Source organism: Colletotrichum karsti (assembly GCF_011947395.1).
Source record: "Colletotrichum karsti strain CkLH20 chromosome Unknown Scaffold2, whole genome shotgun sequence".
Classification (NCBI taxonomy): Eukaryota; Fungi; Ascomycota; class Sordariomycetes; order Glomerellales; family Glomerellaceae; genus Colletotrichum; species Colletotrichum karsti.
The window spans coordinates 275499-300869 of record NW_024065902.1 but is presented as its reverse complement, the minus strand read 5'-3'; the positions used below and the strand labels follow the sequence as shown (position 1 = coordinate 300869).

Here is a 25371-nt window from a genome sequence, read left to right as displayed (position 1 = left end):
ATTTGAGGAGGAAGAAATTCCGTCACACACGTGTGGCACATGGATTATCTTATTATCTGCTGCAGAGGCTGTGCAGGGTGCGTAGCTCGGGCGATTAAGACACGCTACTTAACGCGAAGCCCCTGACAGAATAACATTTGCGACGATGCGGTTCGTTGATTCGGTCTTGTGCCGTCGGGTTGCACATGAGGTCGCCTAAGGATCGGAAACCCTGTTGTGGCTGACACTAGTCTCACTCTGTGCTTACTTGCAGATTTCCTGTTGCAAGTGCCCACTTCAAGGTCGGCGGTATTATTAGCAAATGAAGTCTGACTCCTCAAGGCACACAGTCAAGAGAATACAAAGTCGCCAGTATGGAAATCCAGTCGTTAGACGGTTAAGTTAATGGTATCTGATCGGTTCTAGTACTCATGGTAAGACACCATTAGTTAGTTACCAGCAAGGATCTTGCCCAAGTGTATCAGCTCGTCCCAACGCTCATCTGGTCGAATGTCAATTGTGCCCTCCGGCGTCATTACTTTCATCTGGTCAATCGATGTCGTGCCGAATCTGTATGTGTCGTCGTCATTCACAAGAGCCACCAGAATCTGAATCCAGTCCGCCATCAACTGTCTTTCCGCCGGGGTCGGGCCATGGCAAATGGAGAAACTATTAGACCATGTCAATAAACCTGGAATTCCCTACCACCTTCGTCCAGGAAATAAGGTGTCACTTACTTCCAAATGGGCCTGTCCATCGCGTGGGCGACGCCCATAGAAGCCGGCGCCACCTTCTCATCGATAAAGGATAGACGGTACGCGATCTGGTAACGCCATACGTCTCGAATGTCGACGCCGTTGTCAATTAGCGCCTTCGCCAACGCCCGAGAAGGCGCTCGCACTTGGCCGTCAGCCACGATCGAACCTGATGTTGAATCAACGAATCAGTAACCAGCCTGTCTCAAAGTCTAGACGAGCGCTTACCAAACGTCTTCTGCCAATCCTCCAACTTGTCTGATCCTGGTAACTTGTACTGCTGAATAGCTCGGTCGGTGACATCCGGGGCATAGTAGTTGGAGATTTGAAGTCGGAGGGCCTCTAGTGTCGGTTCGGTAGGCGCGTTGTACGAAGAGTACAATGTTTCCTCGTTACGCACTTCTCCAATGAGAAGTCTGTAACCTCGCCTCTTGAACTCATCGGCGAACTCTTTCCCTTGAAGATACTCTATCATTCCCGAGTGTATAAACAAGTCATCCGTAACGGGTCGGAATGTGTGATTCTTCAAATGAGGAATGGCCTGCACAAGCTCGTCGGAAGTCTTCTGACGCAGAATGGCCAGCTTCTCGGTACCTGTCAAACCCGCGTCGATCTTGAAGTATGCGCAAAGCTCATCGAATTGGCCCTGAACGTCTGCCAAAGACTTGGGCTGCGCAGGAATCGCATTGGAGTCCATGAAAACTCGTCGATAGAGCGAAGACTTGTCGCCAGGTTTGCGGAAGTCGTACAACATTTGAGCTTCAACGCTGTATGCTCCAGCACTCCGACCTGCGAGTGTGATGTTCTCCGGGTCGCCTCCGAAGTATGAGATGTTGTCTCGCACCCACTCGGCCGCCGCACGTTGATCGAGTAAACCGAAATTTCCTCCAGCTTCTCCGTTGCTATCCTTCAGAATGTCCTCTCCGGCAAGGAATCCGAAGACGTTCAGTCGGTATCCGATCGCCACAACAATGGCATTCAGTCCGCCCGTCGTTATCAGCTCTGTAGCGTCCATCCCCGGCTCTTGCGAAGGATCTCCCATCTGAAACCAGCCGCCATGAATCCAGAGCTTTACCGGCCACTTCTTGTTTTCCTCGCCTTCCTTGGGAACAGGAGTCCAGATGTTGACGTACAGGCAGTCTTCGCTGTGTGCAGCGCCCCCGCCATCGGGCTTCACCACATGGAAAGCTTTCTGGGGGCACACTGCCTTGAATTTTGTCGCATCATATGCTCCTCCGTTCCCATCGGTGTATGAGTATGAGGTCGGCAACGGTTGCGGCTTGCGCCATCTGTTTTCTCCGATCGGGGGAAGCGCATACGGAACGCCTGTAAATCGGCGAGATTTGTCGTCGAACTGGAGGCCACGGATCGTACCTTTGCCGCCCAGACTCAGGTCCACGGGCTTTTGCTGATAAGAGATATTGTTGCCCATCTTGACGTTTGGTGATTCTTCGTGTTGGATCCTTGGCAGTTTACAACCGTGATGATGCGCTGAAGGAAACAACTATTGACAATATGTCATGAGGTGCTTCGATCGCACAGAGGACGTCGGTGACAGATCTGGCCTCCGATGCTCCGAGATCCGTCCCGCTGCGGGGCCGATAACGGCCGACTGATAGGGGGCCAGATCGGGCGGGTTCCTCTGATAAGCCATCCTGATCTCGTCGGATCTCCGGCCGAAGGTTTAGTTTCATTTGTTTGGGTACATGGCGGACAAATCGAAATTACTTTGGTCATTAAGTCTCGCTGTAGCATGGATTAGATAAGAGTTCATAGATGAACAGTACATCGCCTGTTTGCCTGACTTTCTGGAAGTACCTTTTCTGGCCTTGTTGTTGTGTTTGTCGGTTTGTTGAGCGAGCCTGCCAAGATCTTTTGGTCCAACTCCTCGATTGTCATCTCCATCCATCCGATAAGCAACGATGGGTAGCATCAACAAGACCCCTGCGATGGTAGACTTATCTCACCACATCAATGCCAAGAGCAAAGCTCGGCATCCTTCGCCGTTGAAAGACATCATCAAGTTTATGGGAGTTGACGGCATGATCAGCTTTGCTGGAGGTATGCCCAGATTGATTGAGTGGCTCAAACCGAGACGCAACTAACACCGACAGGCCTACCTCACTCATCTTTGTTCCCGCTTGAGCAAGCCAAATTCGACTGTCTGAATCCAGGAGCGTCCTTGTCCGGGGATCGCCAAGTTGGAGCTGAGAATCCAGATATTCTCAGCATCACCCTCGGTCGTGCGCAGACTCCGGGAGATCTAGATCTCACTCCATTTTTGCAGTACGGTATGTTCCAGCAACAAGTTCCAAGTAATAGCACATGTCCGCTGAACTTTGCCTCAGGCTCCGGAGCGGGAAATGCTCAGCTGATTCAACTTGCCAAGGAATTGACTGAGAAGGTGCATGCGCCTCCGTGCGATTACGAGTGTCTATTGCATCCTGGCAATACAAATGCCTGGGCCAAGGTGGTGGAGCTTCTCTGTGAAGATGATGACTTCGTCATCGTAGAGGAGTACACATACCCTTCGGCGCAGGCGCTCTGGATTCCGCTTGGAGTCAAGGCAGTTCCCGTTCCAGCGGATGCCGAAGGAATATTGGCGAAAGATCTCAGAGCCATAATGCAGAACTGGGATCAGAAGGAAAGAGGCAGTCGAAGACCGAGAGTGTAAGTCATACTTGGAATGTGACGATGCGCTGGTGTTAATCTCATTTCATGCAGACTTTACCTGGTCTCTGTAGGATCAAACCCTACCGGCCTTACAATTTCAACACAAAGACGAAGGGAAATCTACGATATCTGTGTTGAGTTTGGTACTTTTCTCCCATATCCTTTCAGACGATCGACATCAAAATCTTACATGATCTAGATATCATAATCGTTGAAGACGATCCCTACTACTTCCTCCAATTCCCTGGATATCTCACCCCAAAAGAGCCCGAATTTCGACCAAAACCAACAAAGCAATTCCTTGAGTCTTTGGTACCGACTTTTCTATCTATGGACACCCAGGGTCGAGTGATTCGCCTCGAGTCTTTTTCGAAAACCATCTTTCCCGGGCTGCGCATGGGCTACTTCGTAGCCAACCCAGCCTTCACAGAACGACTTCTCCGAGCCACCGAGGTCGAGACCCAAGACCCCGCAGGTCTCAGTCAGGCTTTGGTGCTGAGCTTGCTTCGTCGCTGGGGCATCGATGGTTACCTGACCTGGCTCCAGAACCTGCAGTTCCAATACCGCGAAAGAAGAGACTGGCTTCTCGACGCCTTCCACGCCCAATTCGTGGTCTTACCCGCTGCAAAATCGCCAGTGCCTCACGCGCAAGGACTTGTCGTGTGCGTCAAGGGCCGAGAGAATGACGAGCTGCGTCCTGTTTTCAGCTTCGTGGACCCGGGTGCCGGCATGTTCGTGTGGTGCAAGTTTTACTTTGACGGCGTTCAACGGTTTGCGGAGATCGAGAGTTCAGCTACCAGCAATGATCCGGAACAAATGTTCGCCGACGATCTGTGGAAAGCCTGGGCTAGTGAGTTGGTGCTTTTGACGCCGGGCTCATATTACCATGCTTGGCAAGGGGCCGACAAGATGACGACCGAAGCCCGCGGAGCTGATCCGCGCACGGCGCATTTCCGGTTCTCATTCGCAACACCGACAGTAAGTAAAGAATCTCCATTTCAATTGAAAGAAAGCCACTGTGAGATAGCTTGCTAACTTCAATGGTTGTAGAAGCAGCAAATTGACAGTGGTGTGGAACGCCTTTTCAAGGTCGTGGCGAGCTATTGGCGGTGAGGTAGCTGTTTAGGTGTTGCAAAGTCATCAAGCAAGTTTCAGGCATCTTATTCGTGATATCTTTTGAATCGGAAGATGTTGTATTACATGATTATGACTAATTTCGAAGTTGGCGGCCATATATCCAATGAAGGTCTACTCCCTCAGTCCGTCAGAATCATCGGGCTGGTAGCATTTCCCCAAGTTGTTTGAAGATGTACATATGTTGAATCGAAGTCGAAAGTATTTCCAGAATTTCCTGATCACTTCACCGGCGGTAGTCTCCTCCGCCTCCTCGTTCTTGGGCGCATCAGTACCTCACTCGGATGCCTCAGCAGTCCTCCCAGCGGATAATGACATTCCACATGTCAACATGGAATGCCTGACCTGAGTAAGACTTGCGACTCTTGTGGCAGACATTTTGAATGGCATAGACGCCGTCGGATATGTCTCTGAACGACCTCAATTCTCTGGGCTGGGGGGCGTCGTTGCAGAACCAAACCGCAGTCTTGGAAGTCATTAGCAAAGTAGACCAGTGGTAAAGAGAAGGAGAATGTCAGAGATTTCTTACCTTGTACCCGCAAGAAACTCGGCCGCAGTTGGCCGGGCCGCCGCCGTTTCGGGGCCTACCCGTAACCCAGTTGAGGTATTGCACAGCAGCCATGATCTGGCCAGTATCGGCTCCCCTGAAGTGGTCGCAGATGCCGTTCTGGCGGTGAAACTGTACCATCTGGCGCTTCTCAAGCTCCTCTTGCTGTCGTGCCATCAAGGTAGGGTCGTCGAGACCAATTGATCGCCGATAGTGCGGGTTGATTTGCTCAAGCTCGGCGACGACCTCCTCAACGGTGCCGTTGATGCGGAGGGTCTCTCCATCTGGAGTTGCCTTGACTTCCCATTCAGGAATGAAGACGTCGTAGCCTGGGATGGGAGCTTCCATGGCGGAGATCTAGGGTTTCGATCAGCTGGAGATGGACATGTGGCAAGATTGAGTATATCTTACCAAAGAGACAACCGAGGCCAAAGGCAGAATGAGGGCAGAAGTGAAACGCATCTTGGAAGGCGGATGATTTGCAGACGGATGATGAGCGAGTGAAATTTGGATACAGACTGACGAGAAAGAACTCAAAAATCGGCTGAATGGCTGGATGTCTTATAACCAAGAAACTTGGATAATACTCGAACCTGGCGTTGCACGTAAACTGCAACGGAAGCATGTGCCGAGGCAGTTGACTTCCCAACGGGTATTGCCCAGGTCGCTCAAAGAGTTGGCTGCTGCGGTACTGAAAGACTGCGCGGACCTGAAAGAGTGGTCCCTATGTTGCATCAACAAAGTGCTTGTTCGCAATACGAAATGAATTAAGTGAAAATGTTTCTCAAGATTCCAAACATTGCGAGGGACGGAACAATCTGTCGGTATGTTGTCAAGTTTACGGCCGGATATGCTGGGTTCACTAAACCCTAAACAGAGTCAGTAAACTTCTTCCCAAGACGGTTTGTTGTTGAGCTTGGTCATCTCATCTTGTGTGTCCCGAACGAGTTCTTGATGCAGGGGTCATATCATCAGATATTCGTTGGTGTTTGCGACAGGCAAACATTGTGAAAGGCACTGTTGAGAGGCCGCGAACATCGATCATTTTTCCTCGGACTGTAATTGAACGTCCCTTCCAGTTCCACCTTGCATCGACCCAAGCCTAGGGAGTTTACAGCTTAAAGGCTTCCAGGGCTGTCATGAAGTGCCGGCTTCCATGCTTTGTCCGAGGAGCCCTTCACGTGATGGCTACAGCGGCAGCAAGCGGTTGTACTTACCCAGCGACAAAGTCGTCTGTCTGGGCGGAAGACAAACTAACATCTGCGGGAGTCTCATTCAGGATAGTTGTCGTCTTGAACTGGCAAAAAGGACCACATTTTCTCTAAAGAACTTGTTTGTCTAAGCGCTCCCTCGAGTGTTGCAAACGGTAGATCGATAGAGATCACCCACAGGATCAAGCTCATTGGGTGGTTTTCGCGGAAAATGTTTGTTTCCTTTTTCTTTGCATTCATCCCTGCCAAGTTGTCAGTACCGTGCCACCGCCGGCATGCCCGACACGAACCCGGGCCCCAGAGCACGGAAGATGACCCACTTGTCTGACCCACCTCTCCGTGCCGAATACCGGCCGTTACCGTGTTCCACGGGTTTGGGTGCAATTTATCACAAACAGGATGCAGGTTTTCGCAGCACAACTGATCATTCGAGACCAGTGCAATAGTATTGATTGCGCTATTCGCTGCTGTAAAATTACTAATTATGATGCGCTACAAGTTTGGTATCTTTCCCTCGTCATCATTCCACATTCTGTGCATGAGAGCACTTAACACTGGTTAACAGGGCAGGCCAGGCCCTTGGTTCCAAATCTGTCTCCAGCGACGTTGCCGAGAGTGAGGGCGGCATTGACGACACCGCCCATACCCTCGCCGGCAATCATGCCGGCGGCGACGGCGTAGCCGTAACGCTCGAAGCTCTCGGGCTTGTACCGGCGCCAGATGAAGGCGATGATGGCACCGAGGAAAGCAGCGTTGACAAAGACCGGTCCGGGAATAACGAAGGACAGGGCGATAGCACCCCAGTTAGGGAGGTATTCCTGGTACTTCTCGCGGGGACCACTGAGGTAGTAGTGGCGGACAATGACCTGGAGAATCGACACAATGCCGAGAACGATTGCGAAGATGCCGGATGAAAGCGGGATCGACACGTCCTTCTCCGTGACAACCTGCGCAACGGCAGCCCACGCTGCCACCGAAGGCACAGCGAAGGAGCAGTGCTCAGCATTCGCATCTAGGATACAAGGGTACGCAGTAGTAAACAATACGAACAAAGCTGGCGCGATAAATGATGCACAAAGCGTTCCTATGGCTTGTGCTATGAACTGCTTTTTTGGTGGAGTGCCGAGCAGGAAGCCGGTGCGGAAGTCGGACGTAAGAGAAGTGGCCACGTCGGCAGCTCCGGCGGCAAGACCTGCGGAGATGAGATTGATGCGCTGAGCGTGCGCGACTCCGTATCCCGAGCCAGTAGTGGCGCCACCGATGACGAGCTGGGCGGCCTTTGCGGCGGCGGTCAAGGGTGTCTGGTCCGTCACAGCACCGATCTGGATGGCAAGGAAGGAGAATAGGAAGGCGAGGATGAGAGCCAAGATGGTGATGCCAACATTCACTTCCCACTGCAGAGCCATAACGATGATGGTGAAAATGATGGAGGCGAACAAGCCGACGACCCAAATCCACGTGGCAACTTGCTGATCCGGAGTGGCAGGATCCTCGACGGCGTTTTCATCCACCTTCTCCTCCTTTTCGGCGACTCTTGCGATGTAACCAATACGCTTGTTGCGTTTCTGCAAGACGTGGTGAATGGAAGAGCAAATGGACTTCCATCCGGCGCCGAAGCCGATGGCGATGATCTTCCAGTGCACGATGAGCTCAGCCATGGAAGAACAAACCATCACCTGCGGAAAGTAAGCGTTTGTTACGAATATTGTCTCAATTGTAGACGTATTGCTGGGTTCTCAAGGGCTACAAACCATAACTCCGGGCCAAAGCAGCCAATATCGAGGGCTGGGATGGCGAACGTCAGAAAGGGAGGTGAAGCTGTAGGTTCCGGCCCATTCAGGCAGGCCCTCACTGGCGTCCTTGCCGACAGTTTCGCCGTAATGAACAAGCAAAGGTCCGATCAGACCCCATGCCAAGACAGCGCCGCCTAAAATATTGATCAGAAACAGGTTCACGTTGCTAGAGAACATGTCTGCAGGCTGAGAGGGAGGCGGATAGCTTACCGAACATGGAGCACGCAGAGTTCATTCCGATGAGCATACCGGAGCCGATGAAAGCCGTAGTCCACTCGAAATACCAGCCCCAGGACTCGATGTTCATAGCCCACGACGTGTATCCACTCCAGATGTGAATCCAAGTAAAGAAATGCCAGTCGTACAAGATTCCAATGGCGTAGAGAGAAGCGACACGGTGGGCGATGCAGATAGTGAAAGCGGCTCCCAAAGCCTTGAGCTTGCTAACAGCCTCGCGGGCACCAGTGACGCCGGCATGCATCGAGCGGATGGTGAGGGCGGTAGCGGTATTCGTGGGGAACATGAGCTTCAGTTCCCTCGCAGTGCGGATAATGAAGAACTTGCGGAGGGGGGTAACGAAGAAGAGCCCGAAGAAAGAGCAGCAGATTGTCTAGAACAGGCTTCGTCAGCACGGATTGAGATCAAAGTAAGGTCTCATTGCTTACTAGGGTGAAGATCTGGCCAATATCGCCCGAAGGAGTACTGTCCATAACACCAAGGCGGTACATAGCAGGAATACCGGCGACGAAGATACCTGCAATGCCACCGGCACCTGTGGCAGCGGCCTGGACAATGCTGTTCTCCTGGGGACCAAAAGTGCCGCCGATGAGGGGAAGGCCGGTCTGGGTGAGCAACTTGAGGATACCGTAGCCGAAGATTGCGCCGAACATAGAGGCAATGAAGGTGAAACCGGTTTTCAAACCTGTTCATCGGTAGGTTAGAATAGGTCTGAAAGATGATCGTGACTCTGGCTATCCAGTGCAACTTACCAAGATACAAGTTGGAGGCGTTAACAAGAGTGCCGAGCATGCAGCCGATGACGATAGCGCGCACGGTCAAGATGTTCTCTTCATGGGGAATGCCCGGGTCCATCAAGAGAGGACGGTATAGGTCCTCCTCTCCCTTGACATCTTCGGTCTCGGGGACCTTGACATCGACAACAGGCTCCGTCCATTCGCCGCCCATAGCGCCCTTCTCATCGGGGTGGACGGGGACGCTGCTGTAGGACGGCCGGGGGTCGACGGCGTCGACTGGGGCAGCCGTCGCCGAGTTGACCTTCTCCTCGGCCATGGTGGCTTTTGTTTGGATTCAAAGACCTCGCTGCGTGGGTACTAAGAAGCTCGGAAGCGAAAGCGAATCCCTACGCGGGGTAGTGAGTGGGAAACACAAATGGCGGGGTGAGGGAAACGAGACGCGCGCGACACACGACAGCCAGATGTGATGGCGGGATAGAACAGTTGATATTTATCTTTGGCCGTTGCTTGTGCAAGGTCGCATTCGCCATACTTGTCAAGGTAACATCCGCGCCGGGCCACATATGCACGATGCTGGTCCCCCGTCGGCGGGCATAGGAAATCTAGCAATACGGAAGGCTTAACCCACTGGCTGGACGGCGAAGGGATTGTCGAGTTGGAGTCAATGGCACGAGGGTCTTGCAAAAGGACCCCCAGACAATACATCGACCGCCAACCCCTGTGCCCTCGGCCAACTCGTGCAGGGTGCAGGGGAGGTAAGTGGCGGTATGCTTGTTGAGTGGAGGAGGTAACTCGCCGTGTCGAGAAGTCACTCCTCCGGTCGCACAATCTCCGTGATAGGCTCTTTCGAAGCCAGAGATGTTAAGCTTCAAGAGACATGTACATCACTTTCCTCTGTCGAGTATCGAACGCTTGGCTCGTTTGATCAAGTTGAGGGTGTAGGACGTTCGTCTCGCCTCCCCGCGTTCGTCCTCTGGGCCCGGCCGATGTTCAAGGCGTCAACCGAACGAATGGAACCTTTGCTGCACATCGTAAGCCTCAGATGCCCATCGATGCTGAAATAGGCAGGTACTTGACATCTCAAGGAGTTCCCGGGTTCCAGAGCGTGCTGTCACCGAATGATCGAGAAAAGCCTTTCCAACAGTCTTGCAGAATATCTGCAATTCTGTTGCATCTGAGATGCTTGAACCGTCTCTAGTGGCATTCTAGAAACAGACAGACACTGTTACCTGCGAGAACGCATCCTCAAGGCCATGGCTGGAGATAGAAGCAGGTTATGCGGCGATCGCTTGCAAGATTAAGCTTCATGGGCCTCAGCCGGTCACACTCGGGCTTTGCTTGACAAATGCTACAGAAGTCAGTCACGGACTGGACGCCACTAACGGCGGCCAGGACGGCGGAACTAGCAAGGGGTCGGAGGATCGCTGGTAAGACCAAGCTGGATTTAGAGATGTCCTCCGTTCCCCAGGCGGAGAAGGGAGGGAGAAGTGGAAGAATAACTGAACTGGGAATCGCAAAGACGCCAGGCAAAAACTGATGCTCAGCTGCACGAGCTGAAATGTGACTGCTAACATCGCCGAGCCGGTTGCTGCCGACAATATCTTGGCTGCTGAGGCTCTAACCCAGCCAAGACGGTACTTGAGCGCGATGAAATCTTGAATGATTTCTGGGCGTCCCCGCAATGCGATATACAGTCTACCGACCGAAAGAGTGGATGTTGCCGATTCCGCTCGAGAATCGTTCCTCAAGATAAGACTGCGCGTCGCGACTCGTGGGTGCTTTGCCGGCTCGACAAACGTCCTTTGCATTTCTGCCTGAGTTGCCTTGAATGACAATTGATTGATCATTGATGGTCTTGAGTCTGACTGTCGTTCCATTCGTCGCGGAAAACGAGACGCGCTACAAAAGGACCGGCCGATATTGGGCGACAGGGGTCTCGATTGGGGCAGCTTTCTTGCCCTTGAATTGTCGGGGGCCGAGGGGGAGGAACATGGTGTGACTCTGTGCTCTCGAAGAGTCAGAACGGTTCCTCTGAGTCTTAACATGAGGGGAATTATGCGTACCTAGGAACGAACGTCTTACCTAACCCCTGTTCAATTTGGACCTCATCACACCCAACCGAGGGCGTCCCTATTGCTGACACTCATTTCTATCAAATAATCCAACCTCGGCTCTCACAAACAGTATGCTTGAACTCGGCGTATATGGTAGAAACTCGCCCTTACTGACGTACGCCTGAATGTCCATTCTTCAAGCAGAACCTACGTCTCAAGCAGCATCACAACAGACCACCGAGAGTCCGTCCAAGACCCTTCAACGATTTTATGTGTCAATTTAAGCAATGACCAAAACCTGCTGCCCTACCTTGCCTGTCCCCCGCAGCAGACTCTCCACCACACTGCTGATGCTCCCGGCTTAGCCCAGCCAGGGCGAGCCCTGTTCGTCACTGGGGAACCGGTCGCTTTTGGGGAAGAGACCCCGTTGTTGAATCGTTCGAATATGAAGGCGGAGCCGCCAAGACTTCGAGCTTCAATTAAACGCGAAAAATCTTTAGACATCGCGCTTTTACCGGCTAGGTTTCTGTTTATGTTCTGGTGATCGGCCACTCGTCGGCGCCATGTGAAATCTGTCAGTCATCCCTTTCAGTCAAGTCATCTGTAAGCGAATCACTGGTATTCATTTGAGGTACAGATAGACGGCCAAGATAAGCATGGGAGCCTGCGATTGCCTCGCCCTAAAATACTCCGATGGCTTGACGAACTTTGCAAACCTCCAGAAAGGAAGGTCGTCGCTGTTGTTTTGCCTCATGATGCCTGGGCACTTTTTTGAAGGAAGAAATTCAAAAGAACCCTCCAACGGAGATCCCTAGACTCCGAGTTATTCTACACATTCATTCCTTCACCGAACTGCTTACTGCACCAGGTGATACGACACGGTAAGGCTGGTCAGCATGCATGCGCAGACGGAAGCCATAACCAATCATTTCATCGCTATTCTGTCTCCCATCAGTTGATGGCCTTCCGGTTGGATCTACGTTGCGTTGGGCGAACTCATGCAACCTCCTCAGTATCTGTACCCGCCTTCGCGATCTGTCCGCCAGTGAACCACCATGTGGCGTCCAGGATGAGCCTGGAGAGTGCGCAACTCCGCATGGAATTAGGCTTTCACCTTCACTACATGCCGCCCGTCCTGCTCATTAATGATCAGTATCATGCACATCACAGTATCACCATCATATTCTGATGCCAATGAGTCCGAGGTCATCGACAAGGCATGTCATCAGTCTCCACGTGCGCCCTTCACTAAAACTTCCGTTCTGGGCACATAGGATCCATACCAAGTCCACGACAGGCAACGCCGAGAACTTCTGTTTTCGAACCATCACCAAACAAGAAGCTGATGTATATGAGATCCTATTTTGCGCAACATCAATGTTCCTAAGCTGTCTCCGCAATCCTCCTCTCGCTGTCAAGAGATCCGACAACCCTATACACCTGCCTGCAAGAAAGCTCACGTCCCTCCAGGACCTCTGCGTGGGAACGAGCCCCAGGCATGACAGGCCGCCGGGTCACATATCGGCGCCCGCCTGACGAAGCATTTGAGTCCCAGCATGACCACCACACACTGCATATCGAGGAAGAAGATTGGCCTCCCATATCTTAGGTTCTGACCACAGGTTGAAGGTTCGACCCGCAATCGGTAAGGTCGCCGGGGAGGCGTGAGTTCCAGCCCCGGACATTGTCACCCAAAACGGGTTCGCGCTGCTACAAGCCGGACCCTGACCCCGGCATCGTTTAAACGTCTGGAACCTTTGAATCGCGCCTAAGGGATCTTTGCGCCGCGCCAAGACATTGACTTAAGCCTGCGGCAGGCGCGTAACCGTCCCGCGCCCTTTGGCAGGCTATATTTCGTCGAGGTGAAAGTTCGTCGGTGCTCTTCACTGTCGGATCTCGGTTCGTAGACCCTGTGAGCATCCATGCCGAATGTAGAGCACCTAGGTACTAGACTGGCTCTGTCTTTATGAATCGAGTGACTTGGCATCTGTACTCATGAGAAGTCATGATGCGATGGTTGTGTATAGTCGTAGGACGGACGATGAGTCCAACAGCTCTAAACGACATTGTCTCTCATTTGAAAGGCCATTTGCTTTCAGCATCTGTCTCACGCAATGTAATGGCCGTTCAAATGATGGATTGCTCGTCTCATTATCTTCATTACCTTGGTAAGGATCTGCCTCTTCGCTCACAATTCTTCACTAGCTCACATCACTCGATATAGTCTGATCCTTTTGTCTACCCTCTTCTCTTCAAGCAGTCTGTCCGTGTCTCCGTCGAATCCTTTCCCTTCTCAATGCCGCATGATCCGAAAGACCGAGTTGGCGCACCGCATCATCCACCTTTTCAACCGCGTCAGAGAAGCCCTTGATGTGCATATCTCTCAAACCCTGAGAGATGGTCGGGACGTTCAACCCTGAGTTCTCACTAGTAGTTCGACTCCCTCGAGGTCGGTGCCGGAGTTCGGTCTTTCGAGCACATCTCCGGTGCTTGCGGCTGTCGAGCTTATTGAGAACATCATCCGACTGGCTCTCAGCGACACGGCTCAGATCTTGCTCCTGGGCATCTTCAATTCGTATGGTTTCCGCCGATGCAAAAGATGAGCCGCCCTCGCTGAGTTGTTTCGATAAGTTGGGCCTTCCGTGCGGTTTCCTTCGGTTGGCCTTCTCTTTTGCCTCTGCTAATTGGAGCCGAGATTTTTCGGCATGTTTGTTCATCCGTTTGCGCATCGACTGTTTGGAGTCTTTCTCATTCTTTGCTTCTTCGGTTACCAGAGAAACTTGGGAGTCAGACCCGGTCTTCTGACTGTTCTTCGCCTCACTCTCAACTTCGATCTCGGCCTGAGGTTTTGACTGCTTGCCGTTCGTAGTCGTCACAGATACTGGGCTCTGAGAACCCAACTGGGCGAGTTCGCTTTCCGGACGCAGTGTCGTTGCTCGACTGAGTGAAGATTGCAATGTCATAGTCTCTCCGGACAGATCGATCGAATCCGCGACATCGCCTGCGACTGATTCAGGAACGGGAACCATTGAAGCAGGTGAATCCTCCTCGGCCAATTTCGGGAGGGGCTTATCCACGTTAAACGGCGCTGGCTTCGACCTTTTGCTTGCCGCCTGTGCCTGTGCAAGTGCTCGTCTGTAGGCGCGAGTGTTGATCAGATCGAAATCAAAGTCGAACTCGGTAGTGCTCAGCACCGACTCATTATCTCCAAACACATCTCCGGACTCGTCATCTTCCAGAGGCTCGGAGATCCTCGCTCGAGGACTCTGGGTAGCTTTGTTTGGAATTGATTCGAAGCTATCCTGTCTTGCTGCGATCAAGGTCGATTGGTTCTGGACCAGCAGGTCCTTGATGTCCTGCGTCGATCGTCTATCGTAGCAAGTTAGTGAGTCCAGAGTTATAAGTCCTCGCCCACCTGGAGCATTCAGAAGACATACAAATTCAGGGTCTGAGTGAGTAGCGTCAATGTAGCTTTTTTCCGATCAAGTCGACCCAGCAGCCGCGTCATCTCGCCATCCTTCCACAAGACAAGTATCTTCGTCTTCCAATCTTTCTTTTCGAACAACTCCTCGTATTCCTTATGGATGCTTTGCAAAGTGGCATGGCAGCCCTTCACAGCCAGGGCAAAGACATCTTCGAGTGCCAGTCGATCGATCACGTTCGGGTCTCGTCGCACGACATCTTCGACTTGACTCAGTGCGTACTGAACCGCGTAGATCTCCTCCGCGATATCACACACGTTCTGGGGCGCGTTCTCGAGATGATCGAGCGTGTTCTTGATCTTTAGCGAAGCAGTGAGGACGGCGCCTGCCAGCGACGCTGTGGCGGTGACGAGTGTGATTGGGTCCATGACTCTTGTTGATACTGCAGATCTTCCAAGAACCGAACACGAATTCCAAGGGTCTTAAGTCATTTTGTTTCTCCTAAGATGTTTTGATCTTGTCGCAGCTGGGCCGTGCTCCGTGGTGTTGTTCGGCAGTTTTGAAACAAGGAAATTCTGTGCCGAGGCTCATCTCCAACTGTCAGCTGTGCTCGAGCTGCGTCACGCATGCGTGGCCAGTCGCACAGGCCGAGAGTTCTTGGGCACATGTGAGTTCCCATCACATCAGCATCATGGAGTAGTTGTCGTTGCAAGGCACCGGGCTTGGAAAACTCGGCTGTATTCACACCTGAGGATCTCTTTCTACAGCTCGTCATCAGCATCCTCAACGCTACCGTATTTCACGACGTAAGAGTTCTAGTGGACATCTGAGCTTGTAGTCTTCGTAGTGAGAAAGCTCCCAGATTGGCGTGATGTTGATGCTGACCCGACTGGAGATAGGAATTAAGAGAAATCGTAGGCTGTATGCCTTATTGAACTTAAATGCGATGCGTCCCCTTGACTCATGGTATCCCCAGGACAAATGAGGAGATCGTATAGAAGCTTCTTGATCAACTACTGAACTCACATGAATGGTAGTTAAGGTCATACTTTATCCCTCGTTACTCATTCAGCTTTTGCCATCTTGCTACGTTAGCACCTCACAGACCATAATTCGAGTTGATCTCCGCGGACCTAATTGAATGGAACGGGATAAACCGTAACCGACAATCGGCAGAATCATGTCGAACGGCTCGTCCAGCTCAAGGCCGAAGGGATGACGTCCTGGATGAGATCTTCCGGGTGCCTCCCGGTTGGCAGCGCATGCTTCGGGCCCGCGGGATGGAAAACGACGAGCCCAACTTTGGTTTCCTAGATCGTAAGGTTAGACGAAGACCCCTCGCAACGACCAACGATTGGCTCAACAGACCGAATTTTTCCCTGTGATCTTACGACGTAAGGAAGGTCCAGCTCCCCCGCAGTTAGTCCGACGACGACTGAAAGCTGCGACGAAGCCAGGACCACGGGAGGTCTGAGCCATTGATCGCCCTACCGCGGAGCACTAGTCAGGTCGAAGTTTATCTTCCGTTCGAGATGGAATCATTCGCCATCAGGAACTCGTCCAAGGATATACAGCCCTCGTCGAAGCTATCCGAGCAATCTTCCCACGTGCTTCCATGCCCTACAGCATGGGAGCGCAGTCAATGCTGGGAGCTGAAAGTGTATGAAACCCGGACGCCTTCTGCTCTTTTGGGACTCCGCCTGATGCGTATCGTCGTCTCAATTGGCCAAAAAGAACGAGTGGTCCAACAAGTGTTGTGGTTTATCGAACTAGGGCGCGGGGGGCACGCGACTTAGACTTTGCAACGAAGCAACCTGCGTTAGAGTTTTGCCGGCCGTCCGGATGCTCATTGGAGTCCATATTGGCAGAGTTCTCACAAATTCTGAGATGACTGGAAAGGAATCAGTTGCCGCCGATCCGCGCCATGCTACAAGCACCAAAAGGCCTTGCGAGACATGGACCAAGGATCTATCTAAGTTCAAGGGAGGCTCGAAGAAGAAGACGGCGAACCTAGCCGTCTGAGGGGGAAAATCTCCTTTTATTACACATATCTCGTCCTCCGCAAGGCTGACATCGACGAACCATTCACATGTCTCGATGTGCGCTCAATCATGTCCACTGCGGCGCAGTTGCGCGGAACACTGGCACCCCTTCCAGATAATCATCGCAGTGGGCTGATTATCTTGACCGCAGTCTCCTTCTTGTCATTCCTGGCGACACTAGTATTGTGGCTCTTCATCACTTACAAGCTCGTCAAGGAAATCTTCGAGGAGAAGGAGGCCAAGAAGAAAAAGTCGATACCACGGCAACATAATGCGAATGCGATCTTCGTCGGAGGCACCCCGGACCTCACTCTCGGGCTCGACGCCCCGGCCTCCGGAGCGACCGGATTCGCCCGTCTCCAGGAACTCGACAGGCTAGCGGCCGAACAAGGACAACGGGCTATCGATGAAGCGGCGCGAGAACAGGAGGAAGAGGTCCAGGCCCGGAATCCCTTTCCGATTCTGGTCTACAATTTGCTGCTGGCGGATATGATGGAAGCGCTGGCTTATGGGCTGAGTTTCTACTGGGTATATGCAGATGGGATATATGCCCCTTCGTCTGTCTGTTGGGCTCAAGGATGGCTAGGGTCTACGAGCAATCTCGCTGCAAGTTTGTTCTTGTCGGTCATTGCTATTAATACCTTTCTTACGGTCGGTCTTGGGTATAAGGTCCCACCCTGGGCGGTTTACACGGCGATAGCTGTCCTGTGGACGTTCGATTTTGGGGTAAATGGGGCGGGTGTGGGAGTGACGTCGCCCTCCGCTCCTCCTGGAGAGTCCTTCTTCATGAGAGCTAACGTGTGGTAAGTCTCCCCTTGCTGGGGATTGTAGACTAGGATCGAGCTGCCGACTTACCATTTCCTCTGCTAGGTGCTGGATATCGAACGCTTACGATCCTTGGCGACTATGGGCGCACTACTTCTGGGTCATCATCTCCATCGTCCTGACAGTTTTTCTGTATTCCTTTGTCTTCTTCACTCTCTGGCGGCAGAAGAGAAGTTGCCGACACCTACCTAAGAAGAGAAGCAGCGGGGAGTCAGGAAGCCGACGCGAACTGTCCGGATACCATCCGGCTTTCCTACTCTATCCATTCGTATATGTTGGATGCAGTGTACCGCTTGTTGTGGGCCGTATCACGTCTCTCCTCGGCATCGATCTCGGTATACCGTACTTCGCGTTCGCCGGCTGCGTCTTGGCTGCCAACGGCCTGTTCAACTGCATCTTATGGACATCAACGATCCTTTTCAGCGCACCACAAGATGTACACGATACGGGCCTCGATAGATACGCGTTCATGAGGACGCCAATACGGGAATACGGTCACCGTGTGATCATCAGTGGGCCAGCAAGCAGGCGGGTGCCTCTCTCGGAGCTGCAGTCGACTTCAAGTAACGGGGGCAAGGGGTGGTGGTGGTGGAGGCATGGAGGGTTGAGACCATGGGGGAGGTCGTACGTCAGTGCTCACGACATGCCCGTCGTACGCTCGGTGCGATCAGTTGAAGTTCCATCGCCGCCGTATTCGTTGCCAGTAATCGTGGAGGGACCTTACATACAGTTGGATGTCGTTACCGCGGTTCGGATTGAGTCAGCAGATCCTGCTGAGACTGCCAAATAGATACCACATATAGTAGCGGGATTTTGAAACAGATCGACATTGGTCGTGTGACCAGCTAGTGCTCACAAAATCCAGACAAAGACCTTAATGGTTTATGATGCCTTGTCTGACCTGGTCTTGGGGTCGTCTTTAATGACTCTCATTCATTTAGAAGCACTAACAACCGGGTTTGATGCCGAAAGCTGCCAGTGGTAATATGGTTTAACTAAATAACGCCGCTCAATGCCTTGACAAAGTATTTATCCCAAGCCGTTGCGTCCAAATAGCTGTGCGCGCTTAATTTGCGCTGTGATCAGGTCGCGAAGGACCCCAATTTCAGGACGCAATGTCCAAACCAACCATTTCGCCAAGAGAAGAAACCCAAATACAACAACGCCGCTTCTTGCAAATCACTTCATCGCTGGAAATACGCTCTCCTTCGATGTCGATTCCATGGCCTCCGGTTTCAGTAAAGTCTTGCCCTTGCTCTCATTCCACTCCGACGCCCCGACAGACATCCATGCCCAAATGCTCACAGCACTGAGAAGGACAACGATGGTTATGATACTCGCGCCCGCCTTGTCGCCGGTAGTGATGGGTTCGAACTCCCGGTACGGGTGAGAGTCCATGCCGGCGTTCGGGTCTCCCTTGGAAGTGCCTCCGGTGGTGTTTGTGGCGGGCGGCACGGGCGGGTCCATGGTGCTCAAAACCGCGCCGAGTACGTTCATCTGCTCGCCGGCACCGCTCGTTTTATCGACAGCCGGGTCGACGAACACGCCCTGGGTCCAGTAGAAGCCGCATACGCGTCCGGAATTGCCGCCCGTGCATTGCTTGATCGCAGATTGCGTTGAGTTGCGAAGAACCGGCGCGATTTGCTCGCGAGTCGTAGGAACAAGTTGAGCAACGACAGCCATCCACCGATGAAGATAGCCCTTGAAACTCAGCATGTCTTGGGAGCAGCGTCCTTTGTCCATCTCACACGGCACTTCGTAGGCAGCGCCATCGGCAAAGAAGTCTCGGATGGCGGATTCGACCAGTCTCTCAGTGCGATCAACCCATTTTTGATCTTCGGTCTGTTGTTCTTGTCAGCCTGGGTTCCATCCTACTACGCATCATAAACTCCCGAGGTAAGACCTACGTAATTCGCCATGAACGCACAGCCCTGCATAACAACTGCAATGTTGTACGAAAAGGTAGCCTTGAAGACGTTGGTGCAGTTTTTCGGGACGTGGCCGCCATCGTAGACGCGGTAGTTCTCGTGGTCAATGTAGTTCACGGCCCACAGCCAGTCATAAGTCTCCTCCGCAATGCGAGCGTACGTGTCGTTATTGGTGTAGCGAGCCAAGCGAGCGCCCATGTTGAAGAAGATGCCGTTCGAGATGGTGTTCTTGTAATCATAGCCAACGTTCATGGGAGGAACTTGCCAGCGTATGCCGCCGCCGCAAGTCCCGTCGTGACGGTCCGGACTGGCTTGTGTTGTCCACACCGCTTGCGCGAGCGCAAGCCATTGCGGTTCGCCTTCCGGAGGATCCGGGAATTTGTTTTCGGCTGCTAACATTGCTGACATTCCCCAGAAGCCTTGGTCATCGTTGCCGAGAGAGGCCGTGTGGTTTGGCGGCATGTAATCGCGTCCAGGTCCAACTTGATGCAGCATGCCTTCTGTGACAACCTTGTTGTAGCTCTCGTCGCCGGTATAGTACCAATAGTCGATATATGTTCCCATCATGGCGCCGCCTTGCCACCAGTAGTAGTCTCCTTTGCCGTCATCCGGGGGCCCTGGGAGAATGCCTGGAATCTCGCCCGTCTTGTTGCCTTGGTAGAATAACATGAGATCGTACGCGAGTGTGCTAGCTGTTGTGAGAACCTGTTCTGTTGGTTGAGTATAAGTTAGACCAAATAACCAGACGTGAAGACAAGGCAGATGAGGTCAAGACGACCCAGAACTGCGGCGCACACACTCCATACCTCTTGTGTCTATAGAGTACTCGGCTTGCGCAGTACCCAACAGCAGCAATGCCGCGGGCGCAAGCCTCAAGACGATTGATGACGGCATGTCGAGCGAATGTGAGGAATTGAGACGGCTTATTCGAAGCTGAAGTTCCGACGAGGTAACCGGCAAAGTAGTTCGTGGGCCGCGCTGAGTTCAGTGCATGAAGAGATATCACAACTGCACTGCAAGCCGACGTCGAGACCGTTGTCGCTGGGACGGTCGATCGTTGACGTTCTAGAATGGACGGGGGGTGGGGGAGAGGAGGATCGGGTAGTCGATGGTGTCTGCAACCTTGAGAGGTAGATGGCGCACTTGCAGGAGGTATGGCTGGGATGTTGGGGTCAAGTGGCTTTGATGTCCGAATCCGGTTGCTTTCGATTAAATTGATCGTGGTATGGCTGTATGGTTGAGAGATGTTTGGAGACAGCGTCTGGATAGCTCCCGAACTTCGACAATCAGACGCAGTAAACTTATCGCGTTGCCAGCAATATCAAGAATGAATGACGTAGGAATAAACAAAAGCAATCGACTTCAGGAACGAGCGGAAGATGCGAATGCAGCTAAAAAAGCAGGTTTCCGGGGATAGAAAGAAAATCTGGGGAAACGCAAGACGGTCGCATCGGCGGCATCGATGACACTTTTGTCTCCTGGACCAACTTGGCGCCAGGCCGGTGGCAGGATGACCTCGCATACCTGAGATGGATTTGGGGCCCTGGCCACCTGACTGGAGTCTAAAGGGATGAACGACAGGGGAGAGTTGGAGAGAACTGGACATTCTGGAGCCATCTGTCAGGAAACGTAAAGGCCCCAAGACCTTAGGCGAAGGTTAGTTCTGTTACGGCGGCATGTTCCAAGAAGGGGATGACGACGCGGTGTAGACGATGGCAGTCGAAAAGGATCCAAGCAGTGGAAAACACCAAGAGTGCACAGCTTGGCTGGGCATTGGGGCGGTGCAGGTCCTGCCATCCAATCTCACATTCTAGCTGGCCTCGGGCCCCGTCACTATCCACGACTGGACGGTTTTAGTGTGCAGGCACGCCAAGAGACTTATACGAAAAGAACGCGAAGGGAATGTCATACCCTCAGGGATGGCTGGTCTGGGCAGCACCATCTATTGGACTTTGGCGAGCCTGGGCATCACCCGTATTTGTGAGATCATCCGCCGGAACACTTGGGCCAAGGGGTCTTGGGGGCTCTTGGGGTCTTGTCGATGTTTCCAGTCGTCTCCGGCATCCGGAAGCCAACGCCTGTTGCGGCGCGATTGACACGGCAGATCTGTCAGACGTTTGGACGCCGGGAATCCGGTTCCAGTCCGGACGAACAATGCACGGAGTCAACATTAGCTCAACATACGGACAGGTATCAGACGGGCGACCGGTCCCCGGGGGTTCGTCGTGTAGGGAACGGGACAGGCCATCCGACAGTCCCGGTTAACCGCCGAGAGCACATGAATCGGACTCCAAGCCCGACTTTGAGCCAGCCCCAAGGGCTTGGTTTGGGCCTAGTGTATCTGTAACCCCTGGCTGAATCGGGGCTGAGCTGCCACCACTTGAGGGCGCTGAGAGACAATCTGATGCAGTGGCATTGGCTTCTTTAGTGGAAACTTGAAAGATGGCAACCGTCGAGAAGTAAGGAATGTGCTGCCCCTGTCGCTCATCATCAAACCGCATTTCTCCAAATGCTGGGCGCAACTCAAACCAACGCAACGCGTTCATGTTAGAGAATGGCTGCCAAGTGTATTCAAATGCTTGGACCACCGTTGAATGGAGACTCTGATAACGCACCGTATTTTGAAGGCTTGGCAGAGCTGGAATGTCCTTACTTTGATGCACTCACAAACTGAGAGTCATTCACTCACTTATGAACCTGCGTCTCATCGTTTTCGAATTAATGAATACCGCCTGGAAAACTCCAACTACATCGACCGAGACCAAATAAGTGATCGGGAAGGAAGGGAAGAAATCCAGTTGCACCAATTTTTGTTGGTCTCCTAGCGAGTGACAGAACGTGGCGCACGGCACATTGAATGAACACCCCTACACGAGATTGAACGCTATCTGTTGATGCCCACTTCATCAACTTCATTAACTTCAATATTAACGTCGGAAAAGTTGGTCGAATTCGCCTCCTGACGATTGATTTCATTATCGTTCGGGGGACTTTTCCGACTAAAACTCACCACTTGATCACAGCACGCGTACCGAATCCCGTCTGCAATATCCCTCCGGCACCGCCTCGCAACCCGAGGCCATCTCAACGCCAAGTACCCAAGCTGTGCGAGGTGGGAGACTTGCTTGGCGGTATACACTACTGTAAATGTGATTGCAAATCATAAGGCTGCATAAGTCAGAGGCAGTTGAGATTCCCAAAAAATTGAATATTCAGAATCGTTGTAGAAAAGTACGGTATGTATTTGATGCAGCGGCACGGAGAGGAATGCATTTGACAAGTTAGTTCCTGCCTTACAAGTTGACGAATATCGTTGAACTCACACTGTTTTCAGAGAAAGAATACCCCATCTTCATTTGAACTACTTGTAGGCGATAATACATGTAATCACAAATGCAGCTCAGACACGCCCAGGTACAATGATCAGCAACTAATTGCTAGGTTTGAGTGTTGCTCAATGGAAAACCATATCAATACTGTGAGAATTTTCGCCTGAAAGTCGGAAAAAGTTCAATCAGACTATGATTACTCATAGATCTCATAGGCAGTTTTTTCTGACTGAAGGGCATAGGGTTCGGCGTCTCATCGTGGATACCGCGTGATAAGATGACTTTATCTCGAACACATAGTCTTCCGCTGCAGTCCAACGTAGATGACATGTTATCTTTTCTATCTTCTCATAGATCATTACAATCAATAGATGTCAACTGATTGGCCGCCTCAGATTCCACACTTACATCTCGCCGGAACATTCTGATCTTCAATTTGCTCCCACGAAATAGGGGGAATTCTAGCAGCAGCAACTGTACCACGCTCACTATGCCGGTTGCTTTAAAAGAAATAGCCAATGCCAAAGCCTTCTGAGGTAACCATCGGTCCAGCGAAACACTCGAGGGACTTATAGAGGTCGCAGTGACTGATTCGTTCTTCCGAAGTAGAGTAAAGCTGAAACAATCTGGAAGATCGTGTTATTGAAAAGACTTCCTCTGAGACTATACGAGTAATACTGAATCTTGCTATTATGAGATTCAGAGGGAGGAAGTCACGGTAAGGTTATGCAGTCGCTGCTGCTGCAGCCAGGGGACAAAGCTTCATTACCATGTGCAGGCGAACGAGGTTGAAAGTGAAACTTCAGCAAGAGAAGATGATGGAGCGTTTGCTGCATGTGTCCAATACAACATCCTTAATCCTAATCCATACATACATGTGTGGTATTTTCTGAAGTTCAAAAAGCGACAATGGCAGTGTATGAAAACGTCAAATGACTTAGTTTTGATGTCATAGAGTACTATACTATTGGTACTATCCACAACAACCAACTCGTATGAGTATGCTCAATGCCCAATGATATTAACTGAACCAATTCATTATCCACTTTGCCTAAGCCGCGATAGATCTTGATATCGCCAGTTGGTCCTGTGAGTTTGATATCAAACTATCCCGTGGACTAGGGAGTCTTTGTGGGCTTCTGGGGAAAATACCAAGATCGGTGTAGATAGTGGAAGGCTGAACTTGGTAATGAGATTACTTTGCTATTTTGGTGAGAAAGCATATATCGAGCTCTCCAGACATCTAACTCCGTTGCAAATTCCAATTGAAGACGAATCTGACACAAATTTCAATGATAAATGATGTCCGTACATGAAGCTGTGAAGGTGCTCATTGAGGAGGCCTTAAATCTTGATATGGTACGCAACCATGGTGTCATCGCACACGCTGTCGCCTTCAAATACTGACCCGATTAGGCGACATGAACTTCCATAGATGAAGACGAGAAAATATTTAGCATGTCTTCCAACGCTGTCATGGGTCTTTGTGTGAGATTGTATCAGCTACGTCACTGTTGGAAGAATCAGTGAATACGGCGAGATGTTCAATGCGAATATGATGGAATCTCTTGTATATCTAAAAAAAGAAAAGAAAAGAAAAACAGTATCATGCATCGTTATCGATCGCTGCTCATCATATGTTTACAAAGGTATTACAGATATATCGTACTTTCAGTCTGTTTCACACTCTCATCCTACGCCAGCTGAAGTACTGGGCGCATCCCATTATTTGGTGGTGACATGATCCGCAGTGTGCGCCGGTGGAACTCCAGTGACGCCGCTGCCGTTCTGTGCTCCGTATCCGTACTGACCGGGCGTGGCAGTGTGCGCATACCCGTATCCTTGGCCATAATTGTAGCCACCCTGTGGGTTCGCGGTAGTGTTGTTTGCCGTGTTGGGGTTGTAGTTGCTAGAGCCCATGCTTGAACGGTTGTCGCCATAGTATTTTTGCATCTCCTTGTCGCGGATTTGACGTTGTCTCTTGTGTCGACGGAAGAAAAAGATGGCGAGGATGATGGCGGCGATACCAACTACGCAAGCAATAACAATGGCCGCGATGATACCGCCTCCGATGGCTCTGGCAGTGGACCGAACGCCTCTACCGGAGCTGGTGACTTTGCTACCAGTTGCTCGGTTGATCAAGGTGAACGCAACGTCACGAGCTACGTTTGAGGCTTCTGTTGGTAGGGATGGCATGTTGGGTGGTTATGTATGGTGTTCTTGAGGAAGAGATTATAGCTTCTGTGTTTTGTTGCAACTCTGAAAGTGGCCAGATGTTTTCTGATGAGCCAGGAAAGACATCCGAACAAGTTTGACAACGGAACTTCCTCGTTGTTTTATCTACCATGGGGGTCATGCTCTGCGATCTTCTCAGACGTCATGCTTCACGTCAAGCCACCTTCGCGGGAGATGATCGCAGCGTGTGTCACCGCCTCACTTAGAACCAGCAAATACAACCCTAAATGACATCGTCTGTGGCACAGCAGCAAACGGATTTGTCCATTTCAGGCGATACGAGTGGCTGTTCTTACATCCTCAACGTTTGAGCTCGCCGTCTGCAGCGTGTTGTTGTACGGCAAACCGAGCTACCAGTAGGCACTAGCGAACGGGATCGACCGTTGATGTCATCCGTCTTACTGCCAAGTGGGAGTGGTGAGATCAGCCACGGCAGAGACAGCACGTCTTTCGTCAGTTGGAGGATTGCG

At 51.8% G+C, this 25371-nt stretch overlaps 8 protein-coding genes across 8 annotated transcripts; 2 read left to right on the top strand and 6 right to left on the bottom strand.

Annotated features, from left to right (window-relative positions):
* Positions 1 to 428: 428 nt before the first annotated feature.
* Positions 429 to 2166, bottom strand: CkaCkLH20_00641 (carboxylesterase-lipase family protein; the record flags this gene model as incomplete). The annotated part of the gene is made up of 3 exons (XM_038883361.1): positions 429 to 648; positions 717 to 903; positions 963 to 2166. The coding sequence occupies 3 exons, from the start codon at positions 2164 to 2166 to the stop codon at positions 429 to 431; spliced, it is 1611 nt and encodes a 536-aa protein (XP_038750956.1).
* Positions 2167 to 2656: 490 nt separating this feature from the next.
* On the top strand, positions 2657 to 4520 carry CkaCkLH20_00640 (aromatic amino acid aminotransferase; the record flags this gene model as incomplete). The annotated part of the gene is made up of 6 exons (XM_038883360.1): positions 2657 to 2795; positions 2849 to 3025; positions 3083 to 3404; positions 3459 to 3550; positions 3607 to 4385; positions 4458 to 4520. 6 exons carry the CDS (start codon positions 2657 to 2659, stop codon positions 4518 to 4520), a joined length of 1572 nt encoding a protein of 523 aa, XP_038750955.1.
* Positions 4521 to 4830: 310 nt separating this feature from the next.
* Positions 4831 to 5550, bottom strand: CkaCkLH20_00639 (uncharacterized protein; the record flags this gene model as incomplete). The annotated part of the gene is made up of 3 exons (XM_038883359.1): positions 4831 to 5007; positions 5071 to 5445; positions 5500 to 5550. The coding sequence occupies 3 exons, from the start codon at positions 5548 to 5550 to the stop codon at positions 4831 to 4833; spliced, it is 603 nt and encodes a 200-aa protein (XP_038750954.1).
* A 1297-nt stretch (positions 5551 to 6847) lies between these two features.
* CkaCkLH20_00638 (uncharacterized protein) lies at positions 6848 to 9382 on the bottom strand (the record flags this gene model as incomplete). Its single annotated transcript, XM_038883358.1, has 5 exons — positions 6848 to 7975; positions 8051 to 8226; positions 8303 to 8702; positions 8758 to 9014; positions 9082 to 9382. The coding sequence occupies 5 exons, from the start codon at positions 9380 to 9382 to the stop codon at positions 6848 to 6850; spliced, it is 2262 nt and encodes a 753-aa protein (XP_038750953.1).
* A 3990-nt stretch (positions 9383 to 13372) lies between these two features.
* Positions 13373 to 14970, bottom strand: CkaCkLH20_00637 (uncharacterized protein; the record flags this gene model as incomplete). Its single annotated transcript, XM_038883357.1, has 2 exons — positions 13373 to 14489; positions 14558 to 14970. The coding sequence occupies 2 exons, from the start codon at positions 14968 to 14970 to the stop codon at positions 13373 to 13375; spliced, it is 1530 nt and encodes a 509-aa protein (XP_038750952.1).
* A 1683-nt stretch (positions 14971 to 16653) lies between these two features.
* Positions 16654 to 17391, top strand: CkaCkLH20_00636 (uncharacterized protein; the record flags this gene model as incomplete). Its single annotated transcript, XM_038883356.1, has 1 exon — positions 16654 to 17391. One exon carries the CDS (start codon positions 16654 to 16656, stop codon positions 17389 to 17391), a length of 738 nt encoding a protein of 245 aa, XP_038750951.1.
* A 1197-nt stretch (positions 17392 to 18588) lies between these two features.
* Positions 18589 to 20231, bottom strand: CkaCkLH20_00635 (mannan endo-1, 6-alpha-mannosidase DCW1-like protein; the record flags this gene model as incomplete). Its single annotated transcript, XM_038883355.1, has 3 exons — positions 18589 to 19251; positions 19317 to 20047; positions 20144 to 20231. The coding sequence occupies 3 exons, from the start codon at positions 20229 to 20231 to the stop codon at positions 18589 to 18591; spliced, it is 1482 nt and encodes a 493-aa protein (XP_038750950.1).
* A 4160-nt stretch (positions 20232 to 24391) lies between these two features.
* Positions 24392 to 24862, bottom strand: CkaCkLH20_00634 (uncharacterized protein; the record flags this gene model as incomplete). Its single annotated transcript, XM_038883354.1, has 1 exon — positions 24392 to 24862. The coding sequence occupies one exon, from the start codon at positions 24860 to 24862 to the stop codon at positions 24392 to 24394; it is 471 nt and encodes a 156-aa protein (XP_038750949.1).
* Positions 24863 to 25371: the final 509 nt, after the last annotated feature.